Source organism: Neoarius graeffei, chromosome 23 (assembly GCF_027579695.1).
Source record: "Neoarius graeffei isolate fNeoGra1 chromosome 23, fNeoGra1.pri, whole genome shotgun sequence".
Lineage (NCBI taxonomy): Eukaryota > Metazoa > Chordata > Actinopteri > Siluriformes > Ariidae > Neoarius > Neoarius graeffei.
The window spans coordinates 44,784,492-44,811,888 of NC_083591.1; the positions used below are offsets into that span (position 1 = coordinate 44,784,492).

The 27,397-nt window shown below is 40.5% G+C and overlaps 1 protein-coding gene across 1 annotated transcript in view; it reads left to right on the forward strand.

Moving 5' to 3' along the window:
• Positions 1–548: 548 nt before the first annotated feature.
• Positions 549–27,397, forward strand: part of scn12aa (sodium channel, voltage gated, type XII, alpha a) — a 49,513-nt gene continuing 22,664 nt past the window's right edge. Inside the window, exons 1-7 of the mRNA XM_060906238.1 lie at positions 549–821; positions 926–1,044; positions 5,314–5,403; positions 8,883–9,011; positions 18,161–18,252; positions 20,526–20,768; positions 21,011–21,074. Of these exons, the coding sequence (XP_060762221.1) occupies positions 555–821; positions 926–1,044; positions 5,314–5,403; positions 8,883–9,011; positions 18,161–18,252; positions 20,526–20,768; positions 21,011–21,074 (1,004 nt within the window). The 5' untranslated portion in view covers positions 549–554. The remainder of the gene's footprint in view (positions 822–925; positions 1,045–5,313; positions 5,404–8,882; positions 9,012–18,160; positions 18,253–20,525; positions 20,769–21,010; positions 21,075–27,397) is intronic.

Sequence of the window (27,397 nt, forward strand, 5' to 3'; positions counted from 1 at the left end):
TGGGAACCCGTGCTTATGGTCTCAGTGGCTTCTGGTCTTCCTCCATAATTAAGAGGTGGGGTCAGATTGTGCTTGGCCCTTTAATTGCTGCTTGCTGCTATATTCTGATATCTTATGTTTGTTCTGAGGTGAACTGAAACGATTGGATTATTACAAATCATTTTTGACAGATACTTTTGCTAGTTTTTCTTTCTTTTGGCTCCTTTATTTAAACAGACCATTTGATTGGGTGATCGTGGTTGGGGATAGGAGCTTAACTGCAGGTGTTAACATGACAATATGGACTGAGTATGATGGGAGTCGTAGTCTGCGAATTTGGGAAACTGCGAACTGTTTCATCTCCATTTTCGGATAACATTATCGTTCACTAATTACACCACTGTTAGTTAATTTGCACTTGTTAAATGAAGCTTGCCAAACACCCCATTGAATGAGTCCAAATGTAATTTAAACAACCCTCTATCAAGAAATCTTTAACGCAATATATCTCTTTCTTTTTTCTGAAACATATTCTCAGATGAGAATAAATTCCACAGGACAATCAGGATGAAAAGATGGCGACCAGACTGCTACCAGCGGGTTCTGATGGCTTGCGCCCATTCACTCGCGAGTCCCTTTTGGGCATTGAGCACAGGATTGCCGAAGAGGAGGCCAAGATCTCCGAGGATTCCCGAGAGTCCTGTGCGAAAGCAGAACATCCCAAAGCCCAAGTAGACCTGGAAGCTGGGAAGGTGCTTCCTCGAATCTTTGGCGACATTCCTGCAGGACTGGTAGGAGTTGCACTGGAAGACATTGACCCTTTTTACTTCAACAATCAAAAGGTGAGTTAAAACTAGGAATCGTTCAAATCTTTCTTACTGTTATTGGTTTCACATGTTTAATGAAACTGCTAGCTCCTAAACTGATTTTATGTCTTTCTTGGTAGACCTTTATAGTGCTAAATAAGGGGAAGGCCATCTTCCGTTTCAACGCAACATCAGCCCTGTACATATTCAGCCCATTTCACATCATCAGGAGAATCGCCATCAGGATACTAGTCCATTCATATCCTTTTCCTGCCATTTATGTTCATCAACATGAAGATTAAATTGTTACTGGGTAAAAGAATGCAAAAATGGGCTTGAATTTACACAACACATTCTATAAACACGTTGATGAGATCTTTTGGAAATTTAAAACTTAACGCAATTCAATACAGCACTCGCTATGCTTGGTTTTACTTTACAAACCACGTAAGCCAACAAAACTAAACTTTTGCCTTTGCGCCATACATTCTCACTGAGAAAACGGTGAGCTAAATGCTGCAACCAAATCGTTTTTGCGATTTTTATATTGTAATTTGTTGTATTATAAAAACAAATTACAACGATTAAAGAAAAGCAAGTGCAGGGAAGTGAAAGCATGTTCTATACTGTATTGTTCTATCCACATTCACTGGATATGAGCAATCGTGTGCTCTGATTGGCTACTCTACTACTAGGATATCAGCTCATATACTGTGAGTAGAGAAAAATAAAATGGCGGCGCGTGTTGCTGAACCAACCGAGGAAGAAATAAAAACTCTACTCAAAAACAAAACCCCAAAAATACAAAACAAGCAACAAAATATGGAATGAAAGTATTTGATGGCAAGAACGTATCTTTTAAAAATTTTTCAAGAATTATTATTATTATAGCATTTTTCACAAATTGCTCCTGTCATTTCGCTGGTTTGTTTACATTCGTCATCTTAAGCATGAAAGCGTGTTGAATTTTTTTAGACTGGTTCAAAAGCTCAAAGAAGTTTGAAAATTACAGAACTGAAATGTCCAAAGGAGAATTAAATAAACGTCTAAAGCTATTCTACACCTCGGCACGACAGCAAGACGGCACAAAAAAGCAACAGTGAAGTCAATTCATGCAGCCATCGATAGGTTTTTAAGAAGGCTGCTTAAGTGGAAATGATTTTGCTGGACGTTTTGTATAAAGTCTTTATTTATTGAATTTGCAAAAAATAAAAATGCTCAGTTTCTCAAAATCCAGTGAATGTGAATATAATAAAACTATTGCACTTAAGCTCGTTGTACATGGCTTATAGCCCTCTCGGCACTACGCGTCTCGTCGGCTATCAGCTCATGCACTATTTGATTTCGTGGAATAACTTAAATATATTACTATATCACTCCTAAATGACCTCTTTATGAGCTTTCATTACAATGGAGCAAAGGTCAAAGGTTTATTCATAACTTTGTATCATAGGACTGAGGATGCACAAAACTAGGTCAACACTATTTTTTTATTGCTTACCCTTACAAAAAAGAAGTTTATTCAAGTGTGCTTCTAGTATACTTCTTTTAAACTAAAAATAAGAGCGTACTGCTTTCAGTTTACTTTTTATTTACTTATCAGAGATATACTTAATAAAGTTATACATAAATATACTTGGCTTATACTGAAAAGTATATAGAAAAGTCGAAGTATATTAAGCTTATACGTAAACTTTTGATCAAGGTATACTTAACAAAAGTGTAATAAAGTATTAAAATATTTGTGCCTTGTGTTTAAGTGTACTTGCCCTGTAGTTGTACTTATCCTTTTGATAGTAGCCTATAAAATACTTCTTTTTCACACATATTGGCTTCTTTGTGATATACGGCAGCATGTTTTAAATCCCATCTTTTATACCTACATGTACCATAAGTTTGTGGTCAGCTCAAAACACTTAAGTTGTCTACTGGTAGTGTGCATGAGGTAAGGGTTAGGGCTAGAAAACTAATGGTATACCTAGAAGGGTAATTGCAGTATACTTCAAAACTAAAAAGTGGACTAGATGTATATAACCAGTAACTAATAGTATATCTCCAATATGCTATAAAGTTTACTTTTATAAACTAAAAATTGGACTACAAGTGTATAACGAGTAAAGCAATAGTATATTTCCAGTATACTACAAAGTATACTTTAGTAAGCTAAAAAGTGGACTAGAAGTATAAGACAAGTAAACTCATAGTATATTTCCAGTACACTATGAAGTATACTTTTGTAAACTAAAGAGTGGACTACAAGTATAGAACTAGTAAACTATTAGTATATAAGTTTACTTGTGGTATACTTGCAGTACAAAATAAAAAACACTAGTTGTATACTCAAAGTTTACTTCTCTTAGACTTAAAGTATACTTTTTATAAACTACAAGTGGGCCAATTTAGTCCCAAGAAGTATTAGATTAGTTTACATACAAGTACATTGATATCAGTATACTTGATACACAAAAGTATACTTAAGGAAATATACTTTAACTTTACTTAAGTATACTTAATAAAATTAACTTGAAGTATACTTCTTTTTGATAAGGGTAGTAAAGACAGAAGGGGAATTGATGAAACTGGGTTAAGCTTCATTAGGTAGTTTAGGAGGTTTGAAATCATAGTAAGCATGAGAATAGCAGTTTTTCATTCTATATGACATTAAATATTATAAATGAGGACTATATTGTGAAAAAAATATTATCTGGTTTATTCATATAAAGCCAATTTATAAGCCTCATCATATTCCCCTGAACTTGCACATCCAGAATTTTCAAAATCTATTTTTGACCCATCCTGTGCTAATACACATTCTCATCTCTCTGCACAGATGGAGGCTTTGCAGCTTTGTACTTTCATGAGAACAGGACACCAGATAGGTCAAATAAGGCCAGAATTATCTTACTGAATCCTCAAATCCCACTGGCTCAAAGATTTCCCCTGAGTTTAGGTCAAGACAGGAAATTTATTGATGCTTGAACTTGTCATTTCATCACATCAAAGTCTTAAAATAAGGTCAAATACCGAAAAATAGCCTCAATGAGGCTGTAGTTCATACCAGCCACTACGGTTGTGTGCAAGTTTGAAATCTGTTCAATCCTGTGGGAGGAGTAGCAATTTTTGTGAAACTGCATATAACCCCTGTGTAGCTGCATCCATGGCAAGTGGCACCACCTGGTGAACAATTCTTGTTGGAATGTCTTTAGAGTCTTCTGGGTGAGTTTCAGTGAAAACATCCTAGCAGTTTACAAACAGCAGTGTTTGGTGTGACAAGTTACCCAAAATTTTCAAAATGCTCATAAAATCATAAATAAGACAGGTGGCACCACCATCTTGACAACTTTTATACATACCAACCTGAGGAACATTCCATATGAGTTTGATCAAAATCTGATCACTCCTGTAGGAGGAGTAGTGATTTTCGTGAAATTGCATACGACCCCACTGTAACCTCATCCATAGCAGGTGGTGCCACCTGGTAAACAATTCTTGTTGGAATGTCTTTAGAGTCTTCTGGGTGAGTTTCAGTGAAAACATCCTAGCAGTTTACAAACAGCAGTGTTTGGTGTGACGAGTTACCCAAAATTTTCAAAACGCTCATAAAATCATAAATAAGACAGGTGGCACCACCATCTTGACAACTTTTATACATACCAACCTGAGGAACAGTCCATATGAGTTTGATCAAAATCTGATCACTCCTGTAGGAGGAGTAGTGATTTTCGTGAAATTGCATACAACCCCGCTGTAACCTCATCCATAGCAGGTGGTGCCACCTGGTAAACAATTCTTGTTGGAATGTCTTTAGAGTCTTCTGGGTGAGTTTCAGTGAAAACATCCCAGCAGTTTACGAACAGCAGTGTTCGGTGTGACAAGTCACCCAAAATTTTCAAAACACCCATAAAATGTTAAAATATGAGAGGTGGCACCACCATCTTGACAACTTTTATACATACCAACCTGAGGAACAGTCCATATGAGTTTGATTAATATCTGATCACTCTTGTAGGGGGAGTAGTGATTTTCGTGAAATTGCATATGACCCCTCTGTAACCTCATCCATAACAGGTGGTGCCACCTGGTAAACAATGCTTGTTGGTATATGTCTTGAGAGTCTTCTGGGTGAGTTTCAGTGAAAACGTCCCAGCAGTTTACGAAGAGTATCATTTAATGTTACGAGTCACCCAAAAATTTCAGACGACCATAAAATCGTAAATATGACAGATGGCGCCACCGTCTTGACAATTTTTATGCACACACACCCGGGGAACATTGTATGCGAGTTTGATGAAAATCTGATCGCTCCTGTAGGAGGAGTAACGATTTTTGTAAACTGTGGACGTACGCTGACGACGGACGACGTGTGATCACATAAGCTCATCCGGCCTGACCTGTGGCTGGATGAACTAAAAATGAAGAGCTGGAGTCAAAAGAAATGACATCACTTCCTGCTGCTATTATAATCATATCATAAATACAGTAACTTAATAAGTGACCTTTTTTCACTACTTCCTTAACTTCTCTCTACGTTATTTAGTTTGTTCATTATGTGCACAATTTTGACCAACTGCTTCTTTATGGCCATGTCGGACCCTGCGCAGTGGACCAAGTATCTGGAGTGAGTATTATATTACATGTTTTATCCTTGAGACCTGAGACTTAATTCAAAGGTAAGATAAATTACAAAAAAAAAAAAACAGTCACATAGCTGGGAAAGGATGCTTCTGTAAATATCCGAGTATACAAATAGTCATCTGTGTGTTTGCAATAATCAAACTTTTTAGTCTTTAGTATGATAGATTGCAAACATTTGTGGTATATGTACTAGAAGATTTTATGCTTTCAACAACATAATCCTTGAAATGTCAGATAACTCAGGTAAAATTAGAACACTCAAGTAATGCAAGTGGTAATTAGAGCAAGTCGAGACTGCATCTTTTGATTAAAGTGTTATATGTAATATTTTATTAAACTGAGTTTTCATTGACGCAATGCTCTGCTTGGACGATCCTGTTTCGGTAAGACATTTTTTCACTGCATTGTGTGCTGCAACTGGAATGCTGCCATCAAATAAAACTTCTTTTTGTTTGTTTGCTGCCATGCCACTTAACTTGCCACTTGTGGTCACCACCTTCACTTATTAACTATTTCTCATGAAAGGATTATGCTATCAGCTGAAATAGGGACTCAGTAAAGGACTTTCTGACATAGTTTACATGCATTAATGCATTTATCCAAAATGAGTCGATCAAGTCGCCACTTGTTTTCGAGGGTGTGGGCATTTTAGCAAGTTTTCGACGATAAAAACAGCATCGACTTGTCTTCTGCAAACAAATCAGAACAAAACGCCACCCATCCATCGGTCATTATGATATACACCGATCAGCCATGGCATGATGACCACTGACAGGTGAAGTGAATAACACTGATGATCTCATTACAATGGCACCTGTCAAGGGGTGGGATATATGAGGCAGCAAGAGAACAATCAGTGTTTGAAATTGATGTGTTGGAAGCAGGAAAAACGGGCAAGTGTAAGCATCTGGATGACTTTGACAAGGGCCAAATTGTGATGGCTAGATGACTGGGTCTGAGCATCTCCAAAATGGCACATCTTGTGGGGTGTTCGTGGTATGCAGTGGTTAGTACCTACCAAAAGTGGTCCAAAGATGGACAACCAGTGAACCGGCGACAGGGTCATGGGTGTCAAAGTGCTAGTCCATATGGTCCAATCCTACAGAAGAGCTACTGTCGCACAAACTGCTGAAAAAGGTAATGCTGACACCTTTCTGTTTTAGCCAGCATTAACTTTTCAGCAGTTTGTGCTGAAATATAGCACAACTGTGGATATAAATAGTCTAACACACCCCTGTTAAAATGGCAGGTTTTTATGAAGTAAAAGATAAATCATGTCAGATCTTTTCACAGCTTTAAAGGAACAGTCCACCGTACTTCCATAATGAAATATGCTCTTATCTGAATTGAGACGAGCTGATCCGTACCTCTCCGAGCTTTGCGCGACCTCCCAGTCAGTCAGACTCAGTCAGATGCGCTGTCACTCCTGTTAGCAATGTAGCTAGGCTCAGTATGGCCAATGGTATTTTTTGGGGCTGTAGTTAGATGCGACCAAACTCTTCCGCGTTTTTCCTGTTTACATAGGTTTATATGACCAGTGATATGAAACAAGTTCAGTTACACAAATTGAAACGTGGCGATTTTCTATGCTATGGAAAGTCCGCACTATAATGACAGGCGTACCAACACCTTCTGCGCGCTTCGGCAGCGCATTGATACGGAGCTCAGATATCAATGCGCTGTCGGAGCGCGCAGAAGGTGTTAGTACGCCTGTCATTATAGTGCGGACTTTCCATAGCATAGAAAATAGCTACGTTTCAATTTGTGTAACTGAACTTGTTTCATATCACTGGTCATATAAACCTATGTAAACAGGAAAAACGTGGAAGAGTTTGGTCGCATCTAACTACAGCCCCAAAAAATACCATTGGCCATGCTGAGCCTAGCTACATTGCTAACAGGAGTGACAGCACGTCTGACTGTGTCTGACTGACTGGGAGGTCGCGCAAAGCTCGGAGAGGTACGGAGCAGCTCGTCTCAATTCAGATAAGAGCATATTTCATTATGGAAGTACGGTGGACTGTTCCTTTAATGTGAAATTGCAAAGTATACAAAAAAGGTGGAAAAAAACCCAATCGGAAACATTTTAGGGAAAAATGGGGGGGGGGGGGGGGGGGGGGGGGGAAGAGTACACAAGCCCAGTCATAGTGTTCTTCTTTTGCATCACCAAAACAGACCATTTTAACAGGGGTGTGAAGAATTTTTCTATCCACCATCTATTACGGAGGAATTTCCCAAAATGGTGATTATTTTTGGATTTATGTAACACATGGTGGTGTAATGGTTAGCACTGTCGCCTCACAGCAAGAAGGTTCTGGGTTCGAGCCCAGCGGCTGGTGGGGGCCTTCCTGTGTGGAGTTTGCATGTTCTCCCCGTGTCAGTGTGGGTTTGCTCCAGTTTCCCCCACAGTCCAAAGACATGCAGTTAGCTTAACATGAGACGGCCTTGGGCTGAAGTGCCCTTGAGCAAGGTACCGAACCCCTGACTGCTCCCCGGGCGCTGTAGTGTGGCTGCCCGCTGCTCTGGGTGTGTGTGCGTGTTCACTGCTTCAGATGGGTTAAATGCAGAGGATGAATCTCACTGTGCTTGAAGTGTGCATGTGACAAATAAAGGTTTCTCCTTATTATTATTATTTCATATTGAAACCTGTGCTGTTTGTTAAATAATAAAGCACACTAGAAATTTATTAGACAAAGCCTCAATCGCATAAATAAATAAAGTACCAATACAAAAAAGGAGTTACTTGGCAAAGATTGATTACGATATCTATGTTTTAAATCGTATTCTCTTGTACCGTCTTGCCTTAACAAGTGCATGTGCTTGCTGTTCGGCTAGTGGGAATGAAAGACTATAAATCACACCGAGTACACTTCCACTGTATTACAGGCGTGTATTGTGCTGTAGCTTTCCAAAAGTTTAATACAGCTGCTGTATTCACTGCTTAATCCTATAGATGTAGCCAAACATGCATTGACCTTTAATGAATATGTGCATGCAGATGAGGTGAAAGAGAATGTGACTGGGCATGCAGCATGCTGATTTGCCAGCACCATCCCTCCTTACACCATCCACATTACTAGGAGTTCACTACAGATATGTTTACTGCAAGCTTTAGATAATAAAAACAGGCTCTGAACCTGTAAAAAGAATACATTCACTTGATAAAAGTGTAATATTCTATTTCAGAGTGATATATTAGAAGTGTTTTTATGTGAAAATGTCATATTGCAAAAAAGAACGTGTGATAGAAATGGCAGATGTTGAATAACCTGTCCCCTCAAACAACTTGTCAAGAATTCATTTAAAAAAATGTCAGCAAAATTTGGATGGAAACGTGAATATGCTGGTCATTTCACTCTGGTCTGCTATATTTATTTGACTCACATCATTTTGTAAGCTCATAAAACTTTAGAATCATTGTTCACCTTCTGTTTTCTTCTTTCTTGCCTTATTTATGCTCAGATATACATTCACTGGCATTTATACGTTTGAGTCACTCATTAAGATCTTGGCGAGAGGATTCTGTATTGGACCCTTTACATTCCTCAGAGATCCATGGAACTGGCTGGACTTCAGCGTCATCATTATGGCGTTAGTATTCTTCATGCTATATATTCTGTATAAAAGTTCACACGCTTATAAATCTCAGAATAATAATTGTCTATCATATCCATATTGGTTCAGATTGAACCATTCTGAAGCAGTGGCGGCTGGTAGTCTTTCAAACGGGGGAGGCTGGTCGGTTACGATATTTCCAGATTTTAAAAGAAAAAAGAAAAAACACATCAATTTTGCCCATACTCTTGCCTATGATCTGGCTGATTGTTGGCAGCGTCACAAACTGTGAAATAACAGGTTCTTTTGGTCCATTAGCCTACTGTCCAATATACATGATGGTGGTGTTGGGGGGGGGTATATTTTAGCATTTTATATTTTAAAATTGTGGCATGTTGTTTAAAAATTGATCATTATTGAAAGCAGCTCTTTGTCAGGAACCTCAGCAGTAACAGCAGAGTGTTCTGGAATAGGCACAAGCACTGACCTTGGGGAGCCAAACATAGAGCTGGGTGCCACACATTTCATTCAATGACACTTTCCCTATATTTTACTTATTTTGACTGAGAAATGTTTTATTGACAATTTTGATAACCCTTCACTTTTAATCCAGGTCTGTAGCAGAGGCGATTTCTCAGAGACAACAAGGGAAGCCGAGCTTCCCCTAAAATTCTCTCCCCAAACTGCGGCGTCTACGACGTTGAATTCTCATTAAAACAATAACTTGCAGAACATAATATATGCCCAAGATTGTATTTATGTTCATAACTATCCTGTAACTTATTTGAGTGATGTCTGACGAAATTGCAGTTTGCTACGAGAATCACCTTTGCTGCCAGGCTGTAACCTTTCTTATTTCAATGGGCTCTATGGACTGGCAGCAGTGTTGCCAGATTGGGTGGTTTTAAGTGCATTTTGGCGGGTTTTGAACATATTTTGGGATGGAAAACGTCAGCAGTATCTGGCAACACTGACTGGCAGCCGGGTATCCGTTGCAGTCTACGAGACGGCTCTGAACAGCCAATTTCGGCTAGTTGTTATTGGTTAAAATCAACAAACTCGTCACTTTCAGGGAAGCCGGGCTTCTCTGGGACTAAACGAGACAGTGGGAGGGACAAGAAGCCGGGCTGATAAAGGATTATTGGAGGTGGTGTTTGAAAGACATGAGGAGGGCGGTACTTCAGCGAGGAACACGGAAGTATGATCAGTCAGTCCCTAGCGGATGTCGAGAAAGTGTAGTCGTGTGCCAAAGTGCTGTCCGAATTTCTTTTCATATAAACGTTTCTTCTCATTGATGTCTCTGTACATTACTCTGTAAATAAATGTAAATATTACTCGTTGTGCTCCATTAACTTTCATCCATTCTATCACTTTGATCATTCGTGAATTCACTCGTTTATTTCATTTGTAGTTCAATCTGGTTGTAGGCTAGCTTGAGCCTTATTGGGATCTGCAGTGCTAGCTGCTAACAGAATTTGGTGAAGTCTCTGGAAAGCACAACCAGCTGGTATGACAGGGTCACAGACCATTTTCTGGAAAAGGAGCAGAGGGCAGAATTTGTGTATAAATAGTGTTCATGTTCATGAATCTGAAGTGTGTATATTGTTCAGTAATGTTAAGAGAATGGTGGGCTCTGTGTTATAGGTTATACCTGGGTATGATATTCAAGGTTCTGTGTGTTGCATAGCCTACCTGGTTATGAATTTCCAGACTGTGTTGCAGAAGATGTTCAAGGATGTGTTGCGCAGCTGGGTGTTGTGTTAAAGACTCTGTGTTGCATATCAGGGTATGATGTTCAAGGCTCTTCATTGAATAGCCAGTGATTTTTGGATGTTTGATATTTTTGATTAAGGATATGAGGCACTAGCCTGGCAAGCCAGACTATAACATGAAATCTACAAGCAAAAATACTTTCTGCCACTAGGTAGGGTTGTCTAGTTCACTATGCTAATGGGGCACACCTTTCTATGCTTTGATATCCGGCCTACAGGTTTTACGATGAATGCGTAAAATGGGCTTCCCCTGTTTTAAAAACCAGCAGCCGCCACTGGTCTGTAGTGTGAAATGTTCTCAGCTGTGTTTTTGTTTAAAAATGTTTTCCAAATTGTAGCTGTGTTTAATTCATATCCAGAGAAATATATATTCCAATATAATATACTCAGCATAAACATTTTAAATAGATTCCATATTTTTGGTCCATCCATGACATATTACTAAAGTAGCCTATTTACTGTTGTTGATGTGGGTCACTTGCTGTTAGCCAATTCACTTTCTCGTACCAGGAGAGCTGAAAGGAACGAGTATTATTCCCTACCTTTTTCACCAAGTCAATTTGAGGCGTTGGTCTACCCTGCTCTTTAATTTTAATTTTTTCCTCGAAAGGAAGACTGGCAAATGGCTTCGCCAAAATTAAATCAGCAATGCTTGGCATCCGTGCGCAGCTTTCTTGCTAGCTGACTAGCCCCCTCAAGTTCAAGTTCAGTCACTCAAATAAACAAAATTTCTGGAACTAAGATAGCAAACTTGACAACACTATATTTACACTTTATTTACAATGAAAATATATACAAACTAAAAAAGCTGGTAGAAACCGTATGTAATGAATGAAATCGAAATGTAAGCTGATCTCTTACAATACACCACAGCACTTGCGAATCCGCATGGGACTGAACTGAAATTCACCGCTGCCTGTCTATATTTGAAACGAGCTGTCAATCAAAGAAAATATCTGGCTGCTTTCACCAATCACCAGTCTCCTCACGGAAACTGCCATGTCCCTCCCACTGTGAGGCTGGGACTCCGTGGGCGGGCATTTTTGCAGTATTTGTCCAATAATCGTCTTGCATTTTGAGATTGAAAAGCGCATAGCTCCCAAATGCCATTGAAGTGCACTGAGGCTGCGCTGCATCGCGCTGTAACGAGGGGGAAAAACTCACACACACATTAGGCGAACTGGGGAAAGTTATAACGGAATGATTTCGCACTGTAGTTGGGTTGAGTACATATATTTCTATGATGCTGGATCTGAAATAACAATGTTATAAGGTCGGCTATAACATAAGCCTAGCGCAATTCATCCTACACGATGTTTGTCATTTTTAGAGGAGGCTGAGCCTCCCTCGTTGTCTTAGAGCAATCGCCCGTGTTCTGATGAGTGGCACCATTAAAAAGACAAATGGACCGCATACAGTGGTGCTTGAAAGTTTGTGAATGCTTTAGAATTTTCTATATTTCTGCATAAATATGACCTAAAACATCATCAGATTTTCATACAAGTCCTAAAAGTAAATAAAGAGAACCCAGTTAAACAAAGGAGACAAAAAATATTATACTTGGTCATTTATTTATTGAGGAAAATGATCCAATATTACATATCTGTGAGTGGCAAAAGTATTTGAACCTTTGCTTTCAGTATCTGGTGTGATCCCCTTGTGCAGCAATAATTGCAACTAAACATTTCTGGTAACTGTTGATCAGTCCTGAACACCGGCTTGGAGGAATTTTAGCCCATTCCTCTGATAGAACAGCTTCAACTCTGGGATGTTGGTGGGTTTCCTCACATGAACTGCTCGCTTCAGGTCCTTCCACAACATTTTGATTGGATTAAGATCAGGACTTTGACTTGGCCATTCCAAAACATTAACTTTATTCTTCTTTAACCATTCTTTGGGAGAACAACTTGTGTGCTTAGGGTTGTTGTCTTGCTGCATGACCCACCTTCTCTTAAGATTCAGTTCATGGACAGATGTCCTGACATTTTCCTTTAGAATTCGCTGGTATAATTCAGAATTCATTGTTCCATCAATGATGGCAAGCCGTCCTGGCCCAGATGCAGCAAAACAGTCCCAAACCATGATACTACCACCACCATGTTTCCCGGATGGGATAAGGTTCTTATGCTGGAATGCAGCGTTTTCCTTTCTCCAAACATAATGCTTCTCATTTAAACCAAAAAGTTCTATTTTGGTCTCATCCGTCCACAAAACATTTTTCCAATAGCCTTCTGGCTTGTCCATGTGATCTTTAGCAAACTGCAGATGAGCAGCAATGTTCTTTTTGGAGAGCAGTGGCTTTCTCCTTGCAACCTTGCCATGCACACCACTGTTGTTCAGTGTTCTCCTGATGGTGGACTCATGGACATTAACATTAGCTAAGGTGAGAGAGGCCTTCAGTTGCTTAGAAGTTACCCTGGGGTCCTTTGTGAACTCACTGACTATTACACGCCTTGCTCTTGGAATGATCTTTGTTGGTCGACCACTCCTGGGAAGGGTAACAATGGTCTTGAATTTCCTCCATTTGTACACAATCTGTCTGACTGTGGATTGGTGGAGTCCAAACTCTTTAGAGATGGTTTTGTAACCTTTTTCAGCCTGATGAGCATCAACAATGCTTTTTCTGAGGTCCTCAGAAATCTCCTTTGCTCATGACACGATACACTTCCACAAACATGTGTTGTGAAGATCAGACTTTGATGGATCCCTGATCTTTAAATAAAACACGGTGCCCACTCACACCTGATTGTCATCCCATTGATTGAAAACACCTGACTCTAATTTCACCTTCAAATTAACTGCTAATCCTAGACGTTCACATATTTTTGCCACTCACAGATATGTAATATTGGATCATTTCCCTCAATAAATAAATGATCAAGTATAATATTTTTGTCTCATTTGTTTAACTGGGTTCTCTTGATCTACTTTTAGGACTTGTGTGAAAATCTGATGATGTTTTAGGTCATTTTTATGTAGAAATGTAGAAAATTCTAAAGGGTTCACAAACTTTCAAGCACCACTGTACTTCAAATCACACAACGTTATAGTACCATTCAAACTACCTTCGCAAAATTTCATTCTGAAGGCTTTCATTATTCACTGCAGGTTTGACCATGATGGCTGCTCACATAATGTATTTTTAACAGCATCTGAAAAGCTGGTCATAATAACAGCCTAATGTCGTTCATTAAAAGTCATTCCTGTCAGTGGTGCTGAAAAATGTGACCTATACAAAATGGGGCCAGTGGCATGCAAGAATATTTCACAAAAAAGAAAACTTAAAATAGAGCCTGATATGAAAGCGAGTGATGGTTAACTGAGAGGTGAATAATGGCAACAGCAAGAGACACATCACATTGTTAAGGAGAGAGGAAAAAAATAGACTGAAAAATATGAGCGAGAGAGAGAGCGAGCACACAGGTAGTGTTCTGATGGAAACCTGGCCAGTGAGCCATTTTTCAGCTGACCTACATATGCAGCATTAGAGCTTGATCAAATTAGAGATGTGGATTAGCTGCCAGAAAAATGGTTGGAGAGAAGAGAAACGTTGAATGACAGACAAAGAGAGAAAGAAAGTACAAATTAGATAATCTTAGAGAAAAAAAATAAACCTCTTCAATAATTACACCCACTTTATTCCTATAAGAACCCTTATTTTGAGATTTTGGAATTTTGAGAGAAAAATTGTTTAGTAAAGCTACAACCCCGATTCCAAAAAAGTTGGGACAAAGTACAAATTGTAAATAAAAACGGAATGCAATAATTTACAAATCTCAAAAACTGATATTGTATTCACAATAGAACATAGACAACAGATCAAATGTCGAAAGTGAGACATTTTGAAATTTCATGCCAAATATTGGCTCATTTGAAATTTCATGACAGCAATACATCTCAAAAAAGTTGGGACAGGGGCAATAAGAGGCTGGAGAAGTTAAAGGTACAAAAAAGGAACAGATGGAGGACCAAATTGCAACTCATTAGGTCAATTGGCAATAGGTCATTAACATGACTGGGTATAAAAAGAGCATCTTGGAGTGGCAGCGGCTCTCAGAAGTAAAGATGGGAAGAGGATCACCAATCCCCCTAATTCTGCACCGACAAATAGTGGAGCAATATCAGAAAGGAGTTCGACAGTGTAAAATTGCAAAGCGTTTGAACATATCATCATCTACAGTGCATAATATCATCAAAAGATTCAGAGAATCTGGAAGAATCTCTGTGCGTAAGGGTCAAGGCCGGAAAACCATACTGGATGCCCGTGATCTTCGGGCCCTTAGACGGCACTGCATCACATACAGGCATGCTTCTGTATTGGAAATCACAAAATGGGCTCAGGAATATTTCCAGAGAACATTATCTGTGAACACAATTCACCGTGCCATCCGCCGTTGCCAGCTAAAACTCTATAGTTCAAAGAAGAAGCCGTATCTAAACATGATCCAGAAGCGCAGACGTCTTCTCTGGGCCAAGGCTCATTTAAAATGGACTGTGGCAAAGTGGAAAACTGTTCTGTGGTCAGACGAATCAAAATTTGAAGTTCTTTATGGAAATCAGGGACGCCGTGTCATTCGGACTAAAGAGGAGAAGGACAACCCAAGTTGTTATCAGCGCTCAGTTCAGAAGCCTGCATCTCTTATGGTATGGGGTTGTATTAGTGCGTGTGGCATGGGCAGCTTACACATCTGGAAAGACACCATCAATGCTGAAAGGTATATCCAGGTTCTAGAGCAACATATGCTCCCATCCAGACGACATCTCTTTCAGGGAAGATCTTGCATTTTCCAACATAACAATGCCAAACCACATACTGCATCAATTACAGCATCATGGCTGCGTAGAAGAAGGGTCCGGGTACTGAACTGGCCAGCCTGCAGTCCAGATCTTTCGCCCGTAGAAAACATTTGGCGCATCATAAAACGGAAGATACGACAAAAAAGACCTAAGACAGTTGAGCAACTAGAATCCTGCATTAGACAAGAATGGGTTAACATTCCTATCCCTAAACTTGAGCAACTTGTCTCCTCAGTCCCCAGACGTTTACAGACTGTTGTAAAGAGAAAAGGGGATGTCTCACAGTGGTAAACATGGCCTTGTCCCAACTTTTTTGAGATGTGGTGTTGTCATGAAATTTAAAATCACCTAAGTTTTCTCTTTAAATGATACATTTTCTCAGTTTAAACATTTGATATGTCATCTATGTTCTATTCTGAATAAAATATGGAATTTTGAAACTTCCACATCATTGCATTCTGTTTTTATTTACAATTTGTACTTTGTCCCAACTTTTTTGGAATCGGGGTTGTAGACTGCCTTTCAGATTTTTCAACTGTAGGTCATAAAAAGAATTTTCCCCGACACCCAATTATTTTTGTTTAGTGGACCGAAATCTACTGAATTCAAATCACAGACTTCCAATTTTATGAGGATTTTTTCCTAATAGAACAATGAATAAATTTAGGGCCACGTGGCCCTAAATTCTCTGCTATTTTTTCCTGCTTCACCATGACCCAATTCAAGATACTCCATCATGCATCACGTGGTGGGCTTCCCCTGTTCGCACAAGGCATTGTGGGATATAAATTTGAAACAGGAGAGAAAAATGGAGGACGCGAGTGTGCGAATGAAACGTGAAAGACCGACTACAGTAACAGAAAGCGAGAAGAAAAGATATTATGTTGCGAAGGAAAGGAAACGCAGGACCAAACTAATAAATATCGGTGGTCAGCGAGCACCTCGGTGTGATCAGCTGTTCGTTTAGCGACAGAATGATGGAACTGTTAGTGCACGGTCAAAGGTAAACCTGTAGATGCGCACACACGGACTTCCTGTGTCTGCTTGACTGCACGAAGCGAGCGATTTCATGCGCATTATTTGCTCGGGAATCTCGTCAAATTAAATAACTTCCTAGCCACAGAATGGCCTGATATTTTGTGAGATATTACAGCAATAAACAATCACAATGACCAAATTTCAGCGGGGACTAAATTTCACAGATTTTATGAAATAGAAAGGCAGTCTTGCTTTAAAGGTGACGTATTATGAAAAACTCATTTTTTTTCAGTGCTTGTGCACATACGTTTGGGTATCTGGAGCACCTACCAACCCACAAACTCTGAAATAAGACAAACCAGTCAGTTTCTTTTGAATTGCATATTTCAGAAAACATGTGCTTCAACAAACTGTTCAGATTCGGCTCCTTTATGTCACAAACGGAGCTCATTAGAGTTATCCCGCCCCCTCATGGATTGAGAACTGCCTTTGCGATTGAATATTCATGAGAAAAGTGCTACCGACTGGCTAGTGGAAGAGGGGGTGGAGTGATCAGTGGCTCATTATTATTTAACGTAACAGGCGCTCAAATTGGACGTTTTGAACAGGGCTGTTTAGACAGGGTGAGAAGGGAGCTGTGGTGCTTTATCCTTGTGCTATTTTGAACAAAGCATGTCACAGACATTTCATGAAGACCTCAGGGAACTGTGTCAACTTGTGGAAAAGGGGTGTAATATGTCATCTTTAAGAACTTTAGATATGCAATTTATGTTGTCAGTTGCTATCAAAGCTAAGGCCATTGTCATAAAGAGTAGCAGACCAAGATCTGACCCCTGAGGGACCTGTTACAGGTGCATTGACAATATGTGTCACGATCACGCTGGTCCAATCATTTGGGTAAAAGGTAGAAAAGAAGCATTTCATGTTTTATAGTATTAAAAGCTGTACTAAGATCAGATGTGTGTGTGTCAAGAGCCACAGCACTGACACCACTTTCAAAAGAGGATACTATTCAAAAATAATATACTATGAGGAACACTTTCAGAAAAAAATAGTACTAATTTGTACCTTCCTTTTACTGAGGCGGTACCCTCAAGGGTACCATCTTTAATACCTATGTTTTTCATCTGTAAACGTGGATATAGTGTACCATTAACAAATAATTACGGCACATACGTAAACTTCAGTTAGTCTTGAGGGTAAAGCTAAAACGTTGAGGGCACAACTCCAACCTCAAGGAAAGTCAAGTCAACTTTATTGTCAAATATGCTATACATCCTCGACATACAGCACCGATGAAATTTCAGTCCTCTCTGACCCACAGTGCAAACAGGCAACGCAATAAATAAAAATAGAATAACTGAAATAAACAAAGTACTCTTTTTTTTTTCTTGAGAGTGAGGGAAAAAAAATCTATGGGCTGAAGTAATATTTTCTTCTGGAAATGCTGTGGTGCAGCTACCACACTTCCCATCAGTTTAGCTCAGAAGGGAAGATAAATATTGGGTTTGGAGTTCATAAGGTAAGTTGCACTGAGCCCAGTTTGCAGGTAGATTGGCCATGCCATTGTTTTCACGTACTTATTACAATAAGGATGGGAGCTAGCTCTGATGGGCATCTGCTTTCCACTCTGTGTAGATATGTAACAGAGTTTGTGGATCTTGGCAACGTCTCAGCATTACGAACATTCAGAGTCCTGCGAGCCCTAAAAACCATATCTGTCATCCCAGGTAAGAGTCCTTAGACTCACATTGCCAGAACACAAACTGAATATACACTCACCAACCACTTTTTTAGGAATGTAGCAAAGGGAAAGAACAGTCCCCTTGTCCTGCCTTGAACCCAGGTCTACAGGATGCCAAACCTGACCACAATACCAAAGAGACAGGCTCATTGGTATGGCAGTCAGAGCACATGCTCAACTGTAGTGATGGGCACTCCGTCACAAGGAACAACTGTACACCTGCTTGGATAACTGCGTGAACAATCAGCCAATCATGTCAAAAGTCAAAGTCCTTCCCGCACCATTCATGGCGCGTTTGGCGGCACCAATCTCCGTTTCATAGCCCTTGGCCTTTCGCCTATATTACATAGCTAGGGTTACAGTGGAGGGCTAGTCCTCTAGGAACCGTGAGAGTTTGACTCCCCACTCGCATCTGTATTGCACCATTTTTATGATGGTCTTTGGTATGACCTGACCCTGAGTAGAATTTGCAATCTCCCGATTGAGAGGCAGACACACTAACCACTAGGCCACTCGCCAGTATATAGCCAATCATGTGGCAGCAGCACACTGCATAAAATCATGCAGTTACAGGTCAAAAGCTTCAGTCACACATCAGAATATGGAGAAATGTGTCCTCAGTGACTTTGACTGGTTGTTAGCCAGAAATACAGAAATTGATGATCTTCTGGGATTTTCTAGAGTTTACACAGAATCGTGCAAAAAACAAAAAACATCTTGTCAGCAGAGGCTCTACAGGATGAAACACCTTGTTGATGAGAGAGATCAGAGGAGAATGATCAGGCTGGTCTGAGATGACAAGAAGTCGATGGTAACTCAAATAACCACTCTTGACCGCGCTGAGCAAAAAAGTATCTCAGAATGCACAAAAACATTCTGAAGAGGAAGATCATCACGTCCTTATTTTAAGCCATCGCATACATACAGGGTGTTTCAAAAAATTTGATATTTCACAATCTGTGTCGTAACTTTGCCAATTCTCATTCAATTGACCTCAAATTTTAACAGCATGTGTGGAAACAGGTCAAAATATTATGTTTAATGTTTTTTTGGTTTTGATCTTTTTAGGTATAGAAATGCCATTCACTGGAAAAGAAAAGGTGTTTTGTGTGTTAGAGTACGCTCGGACACAGTCGAACAAGATTGTGCAACGTGCATTCATGAGAGAATTCTCGAAAAATGCTCTATTACCAGAAAAGACTGTTACCAAAGACATGCTGCAGTGTGTTTGGCAGGAGCTGGACTACCGACTTGACATGTGCCGTGTCTCAGGCGGCGTGAATATTGAAAATTTGTGAAATCGTTAATGGAATCCACATACCTTTGAATTTATCATTCAAATTTTGAGGAGGCGGCATGGTGGTGTAGTGGTTAGCGCTGTCGCCTCACAGCAAGAAGGTCCGGGTTCGAGCCCCGTGGCTGGCGAGGGCCTTTCTGTGCGGAGTTTGCATGTTCTCCCCGTGTCCGCGTGGGTTTCCTCCGGGTGCTCCGGTTTCCCCCACAGTCCAAAGACATGCAGGTTAGGTTAACTGGTGGCTCTAAATTGACCGTAGGTGTGAATGTGAGTGCGAATGGTTGTCTGTGTCTATGTGTCAGCCCTGTGATGACCTGGCGACTTGTCCGGGGTGTACCCCGCCTTTCGCCCGTAGTCAGCATGGATAGGCTCCAGCTTGCCTGCGACCCTGTAGAACAGGATAAAGCGGCTAGAGATAATGAGATGAGAGATGAGATGTAGTTTCTGGGATATTTACATCTCAAATGATATCAAATTTTTTTTAAACACCCTGCACATGCTAGCCGGGAGGCTGTGGCCTAATGGTTAGAGAAGCAGCTTTGGGACCAAAAGGTCACTGGTTCAATTCCCTGGACTAGCAGGAATAGCTGAAGTGTCCTTGAGCAAGGCACCTAACCCCCAGGCTGCTCTGGACAACAGCATCTGCTAAATAATGTAATCGGTTCAGTTTGTAATCTGACACTAATTGTTAAAAATGTCTACACTGCTCCTGCATCGTTGGAATTGAAGCTTTAATTTTCTGTCTCTTTTTTTTTCCAACTTTAAATTGCTATAACTTTATTGGTGACTGAGATGTGTGTTGTTCAGGAAAGGCTTCACCACATGAAGGATTTTCTGAGACCAACACACATGTCCATCATCTATCAGTTTTACTATAAAATTGAAATAAATTACCCGAGTTAGCAGTACAGCCATCACTGACTATATACAGTTTACATACTTCTTGTTGGATTGTGCCTGTCCAGGTCTGAAAACCATTGTGGGAGCTCTGATCCAGTCAGTAAGGAAGCTAGCGGATGTGATGATCCTGACTGTCTTCTGCCTTAGTGTCTTTGCCCTGATTGGTCTCCAGCTCTTCATGGGTATCCTACGGCAGAAATGTGTCCGCAGCACTGCTCATTGCGTAAACTCCACGTACCCAGGGAATGGAAGCTTTTTCTGTAACAACAAGACCTGGCACTCCATAAAAGACTTCATTAGCAGTGAAGGTACAATGAAGCTGGAAAGCTCTGGTATAGCACTTAACCACACAGGCTTATTTGATTGGATCGAAATGTTATGCCATGCATATTCAGAGCTAATAAATGGTTTTAAGCAATACGTTAGCATATACTACTGTGATTTAGGTTGAGGTCTGTGATAATGAGATAATCTCATCAAGATAATCATGACAATTTCTTAGAAAGATTTTTTTTCTTGGCATTAAATTCACTGTCCTTTTTCTACTCAGAAAATTTCTACAAAATTGAAGGAGCCAAGGATGCCTTGATATGTGGATATAGCAGTGATGCTGGGTAAGTCAGAACTCCACAATTTTTTTTTTTTTTGAGTCAACTAAACTGTCTGCATCTGAGATTTGGTGAAACATAAATCATTAGATTAAGGGAGCATTCAGCAGTTTTAGTTTAACAACACAGAAAATACAGCTTTAAATTCTGGCTTCATGGCATTTAGCATGTAAATGATGACTTCAAAATAAAGTACACACTCCCGATAAAATAAGTGACGTTTTCAGTTCAGTGCTCCTCATTAGACAGTGGATGTTTTTCAATGGATAATCCCATAAATCCCAGTACCTCTCAAACAAATCTGTGCTGCCAGAGCTAATTCAATACGCATCTGTGTTAAAATATTGTATGTACTGTTACAAACATGACACCATTTGAACAGAAGGCATTTGAAAGAAAAGTAATTTTGGAGGTGAACACAGAAAGATGTCATTTGTGGTCTGGAATACAGCGGCATGCAAAAGTTTGGGCACCCTTACTGAAAATGTCTGTTACTGTGAATAGTTAAGTGAGCAGAAGATGAACTGATCACCAAAAGGCATAAAAGGTAAAGACGACACATTTCTTTTCAGCGTTTTCTGCAAGATGTGTGTATTATTTTTGTTTTGTACAATTGGAGAGTGAAAAAAGAAAAGGAACGCCATGTGAAAGTTTGGGCACCCCGATACATTTGAGTTCTCAGGTAACTTTTACCAAGGTTCCAGACCTTAATTAGCTTTTTGAGCTGTGGCTTGTTCAAATTCTTCGTTAGGAAAGGTCAGATGATGCAGGTTTCAAAGCTGTATAAATTCTCCGACTCGTCAAACTTGTCCCTAAAATCAACAGCCATGGGCTCCTCTAAGCAACTCCCTCGCATTCTGAATAATAAAATAATTGATGCTCACAAAGCAGGAGAAGGCTACAAGAACGTAGCCAAGTGTATTCAGGTAGCTGTTTCCTCAGATTGTAATGTTATTAAGAAATGGCAGTTAACAGAAACAGTGGAGATCAAGGTGAGGTCTGGAAGATGAAGAAAACTTTCTGAAAGAACTGCTCGTTGGATTGCTAGAAAGGCAAATAAAAACCCCTGTTTGACTGCAAAAGACCTTCAGAAAGATTTTGCAGACCCTGAAGTGGTGGTGCACTGTTCTACTATGCAGCGACACCTGAATAAATATGATCTTCATGGGAGAGTCATCAGAAGAAAACCTTCCCTGTGTCCTAGCCACAAAATTCAGCATCTGAAGTTTGCAAATGAACATCTAAATAAGCCTGATGCATTCTGGAAACAAGTCCTGTGGACTGATGAAATCAAAATTGAACTTTTTGGCCACAATGTGCAAAGGTATGTTTGGAGAAAAAAGGGGGCCAAATTCCAGGAAAAGAACACCTCTCCAACTCTGAAGCATGGGTGTGGATCGATCATGCTTTGGGGTTGTGTTGCAGCCAGCGGCACAGGGCACATTTCATTGGTCAAGGGAAGCATGGATTCGAATAAATACCAGCAAATTCTGGAAGCAAACATCACACCATCTGTAAAAAAGTTGAAGTTAAAAAGAGGATGGGTCCTACAATAAGACGATGATCCAAAACACACCACAAAATCTACAATGGAATACCTCAAGAGGCCCAAGCTGAAGGTTTTGCCCTGGCCCTCACAGTCCCCTGACCTAAACATCATTGAAAATCTGTGGATAGATCTCAAAAGAGCAGTGCATGCAAGACAGCCCAAGAAACTTGTAGAACTGGAAGCCTTTTGCAAGGACGAATGTGTGAAAATCCCCCAGGTAAGAACTGAAAGATTATTAGCTGGCTACAAAAAGTGTTTACAAGCTGTGACACTTGCCAAAGGGGGTGTTACTAGGGGGTGTTACTAACCACGCAGGGTGCCCAAACTTTTGCTTTGGGCCCTTTTCCTTTTTTGTCATTTAGAAAATGTAAAAGATGAAAATAAAACATTGTTTTGGCTTAAAGTATAAAGGGAATGAGTCATCTTTAACTTTATGCCTTTTGGAGGTCATTTCATCTTCAACTTGCTTAACTGTTCACAGTAACAGCAATTTTGACCAGGGGTGCCCAAACTTTTGCAAACCACTGTATGTACACCTGCGAGGGTTTTAGGATTGGTTCTCAAAAAAGGTTTTCATCTCTAAATGGATTGGAAAACATCCATCATAGTTCCTATTTTGACTGGAAAGAAAAGATGTACAGCAAATGATCTGACCAGCATAAGAAAAAAAGTATGTCCAGGATTTGCAAAATATATTGCACATACACTCACCAGCCAGTTTATTAAAAACACCCATCCACCTACTGTTTTATGCAGTTCTCTAATCAGCCAATCCCTTGACAGCAGCACTATACATTAAATCATGCAGACACAAATCAAGAGTTTCAGTTAATGTTCACTTCAAACATCAGAATGGGAAAAATTGTGATCTCTGTGACTTTCATTTCACTATGGCATGGATGTTGGTTTGAGCCAGATGGACTGGTTTGAGTATTTCAGAAACTGCTGATCTCCTGGGGTTTTCACACACAGCACTCTCTAGAGTTTACACAGAATGGTGCAAAAAACAAAAAACACTGAGCGAGCAGCAGTTCTGTGGGTGGAAATGCCTTGTTGATAAGGCCAAGTTTACATTAGACCGTATCTGTCTCGTTTTCTTCGCGGATGCACTGTCCGTTTACATTAAAATGCCTGGAAACGCCGGGAAACGGGAATCCGCCAGGGTCCACATATTCAATCTAGATCGTGTCTGGTCCGGTGCTGTGTAAACATTGAGAATACGCGGATACGCTGTGCTGAGCTCTAGCTGGCGTCGTCATTGGACAACGTCACTGTGACATCCACCTTCCTGATTCGCTGGCGTTGGTCATGTGATGCGACTGCTGAAAAACGGCGCGGACTTCCGCCTTGTATCACCTTTCATTAAAGAGTATAAAAGTATGAAAATACTGCAAATACTGCCCATTGTGTAGTTATGATTGTCTTTAGGCTTGCCATCCTTCCACTTGCAAGTGGTAAGTGATATGCGCTAGGATCACACACACAGCGGCTCAGTCCCGAATCACTGCTCGTGCGCTTCACTCGCACGCTCTGTGAGCTGCGCAGGGCCGGAGTGCGCACCCTCCAGAGGGCACTCGCTGTTCAGGACGGAGTGATTTGGAGCGCAGGATGCCTGCGGAGCCGAGCGTATCCGTGTATTGGCGTTGCTATGTGCACGCGAATCGTGTATTGGTGTTGCTGTGTGCACACTAATCGTTTTAAAAACGTTAATCTGATGATCCGCTGATACAGTCTAATGTAAACCCCACCGAAGAGAGCTCAGAGGAAAATGGCCAGATTGGTTCGATCTTTTTTTGCCAGGAAGGATACAGCAACTCATAGCAACTCTTTACAACCGTGGTGAGCAGAAAAGCATCTCAACATGCAACAGTAGAAGACCACATTGGGTTCCACTCCTGCCAGCCAAGAACAATCTTACAATCAAGAACAAGTTTCTATTAAAGTGGCCAATGAGTGTAGAAGTAATGTGAAATGTCTAAGTTATCATTCTCTTCTCGTGCATGCTTGGGAGGCTGGATTCTAACTTTTCAACCCTAGACAGCATTAGCTCCCAGGCAGCTCATCTTGACACTGCTGTGTAGAGGACTTGCCCTCTAAACTCACATCTGGTCCTGATAAGCTCTTGTGTAGATTTGTTAATGGCTGCCATCTAGCATAACATTGGGGATTATGGCTACTGTTCACCTCTCTCTCTCTCTCTCTCTCTCTCTCATGCATATACAAACACATTCTCACCCTTTCATTTTGTATCTCTTGTTGACTGTGCCTCTTTACTTTCTCAGAAGTTGAAGTACCTTAATAAGCTGGTGGACCACCACGAGCCACCAGAACAAACTCAAGTCTTTGGAACTTTATTTTACGTTCTTCCAAATAATATTCTCTCAATTTTAATGATGGTGGTGGAGATGCTGTTTAACAAGTCATGCCAGGATCTCCTATTGAGGTTTTTCACCTGACGTCACAGGGTCACGTGACGCCCCGGTGTCCGCCATTTTGAACGTCAAGCTAGCTAATGTCAACATCATCATAGCTGGTATGTTACTGTAGCAATGTTTACGTTCAGTCATTTGGATGACTGTTAAAATTTTCAGTCTCAAGTTTTTCCTTTACTGTATTTACTAGTTTACTGTAATTATGATCCGGCAGCTATTTACACCGGATCCAGTGTAAATAGCTGCCGGAGCATGCTCCGGCTTGCTCCCCCTCAAATTAAGCAGCGCGCTCCGGCTTGCTCCCGGAGTGCTCCGGCCGAAGTTCTGGAGCGCGCTCCGGCAGCTATTTACACTGGATCCGGTGTAAATAGCTGCCGGATCATAATTACAGTAAATTAGTAAATACAGTAAAGGAAAAACTTGAGACTGAAAGGTTTTAACAGTCATCCAAATGACTGAACGTAAACATTGCTACAGTAACATACCAGCTATGATGTTGTTGACATTAGCTAGTGCTAACAGCTAGCTGCTAGTACACTGCTACAACACAGACACCGACCCTAATAATACAGTTCTTGGTCATTGCCTGGTAACAGCAAATTTATAACGGGCCATGTCTCAACAGACTAAGAAGTTATTTCAATGACATTTAATAACATTTTGTTTATCCTGAGGACCGAAAGTAAATGAAAATGTGAACAAACCTTAGCTGTAATGAGATGGCGACCACCGGCTCCAGGGACGACCCACTGATGTAGGCATGTTACCCAGCCTGACACAAAATATTTTCAGATCTTTCAGATCAATACCTGTGTATGGCGATGGGTTTTTAACGACATAGGTATACAGATCATGTGGGCCGAAGTCAGGTAAAGACGAGGGCTTCGTGTACTTCCGTACGTCAGTGAACAATCCTGGTGGAAGCAGGTAAACGTCGTTCTCTAAGCCTGCTAACCTCAATTTTTGCAAATACCTCTCCCTCTGCTCGCCCTGTAAATGCCCTACGTCGCTGGATAGTGAAGGTGTTTTCTGCATCTCGCTCCTTTTTCTTTTATGTTTTTCGTTTGTCGCCTTCAAACTGATTCAAGCCGTGACGTCCAAAATGGCAGCCTCACATGACTTGGTCACGTGGGTGAAAAACCTCAATAGGTGTTCAGTTTACATCATTTTCATCCTCAAACCATTCAGTGAACCTTTGTACCCTTTGGATGGAGGTAGGGCCATCCTGGTAGACACCACTCCCATAGATGTTTCATCATAGGATAAAGGTGTTAGGTCAGAAGAACTTTGTATTAATTTGTCATCATCATTGTCACTGCCGAACCAGATGCAGGCTTGAGGCAAACCATGTTTGGTTGACATGACCAGAAGTGCAGCAGTAGGACGCACTGTTTCTGCACACTCACACCTATGGGCAATTTCGAGTAGCCAGTTAAACTAACCACATGTCTTTGGACTATGGAGGGAAACCCATGCATCAGACATGGGGAGAACATACAAACTCCACACGTAAAGGCCCCTGTTGACCATGTTTGAACCCAGAACCTTCTTGCTCTGAGGCGACAGTACTAACCACCGCACCACCCATATTCATTTGTAAATGACATTTAAAGGGATGAGTGGACTTGAACCATGTCAGTAAATACCCCTCTCCAACTCCCCACGTAACAGAGACTGTTTACGTCTTCAAATTGTTTACAAATTCACTGTCCATTCACCCTGATGTGACATTTGCATTCAAAATTTTTCTGTGAGATTTCTGAGCTACTACTGGGTGAACAAGAACTTCTCTTTCTTGTCTTAAATAAAATCACAAATTTTCGTGTATACGGTGTATGATGTACAACACATCCCAAAAATTTGTATCCACATATATAATGGGATGCAAAATTAAATTAACGTTTGCATTTTGGAAAATAACTGATGCACTTAATGTCAAGATTTAGTTTAAAGTCCTGACATATTATTCAGTTATTTATCTTTAAAAGTATTACTCTGTAATTTCTATGAATTATTCAGTTCAGGCAGTAAAACTAGCAGGAAATGTACGCATTTGCAGTTGGGTCCTGAGAATTAAAGAAGTGTGGAATAGTCTAAATGAATAGTCCTCCTTTTTGATATATAAATCACTTTGATATATTGATTTGTCCAACCACTTGCCTTTGTGGATAAATCATCCATTCATTATCTGTAGCCGCTTATCCTGTTCTACAGGGTCGCAGGCAAGCTGGAGCCTCTCCCAGCTGACTACGGGCGAAAGGCGGGGTACAACCTGGACAAGTCGCCAGGTCATCACAGGGCTGACACATAGACACAGACAACCATTCACACTCACATTCACACCTACG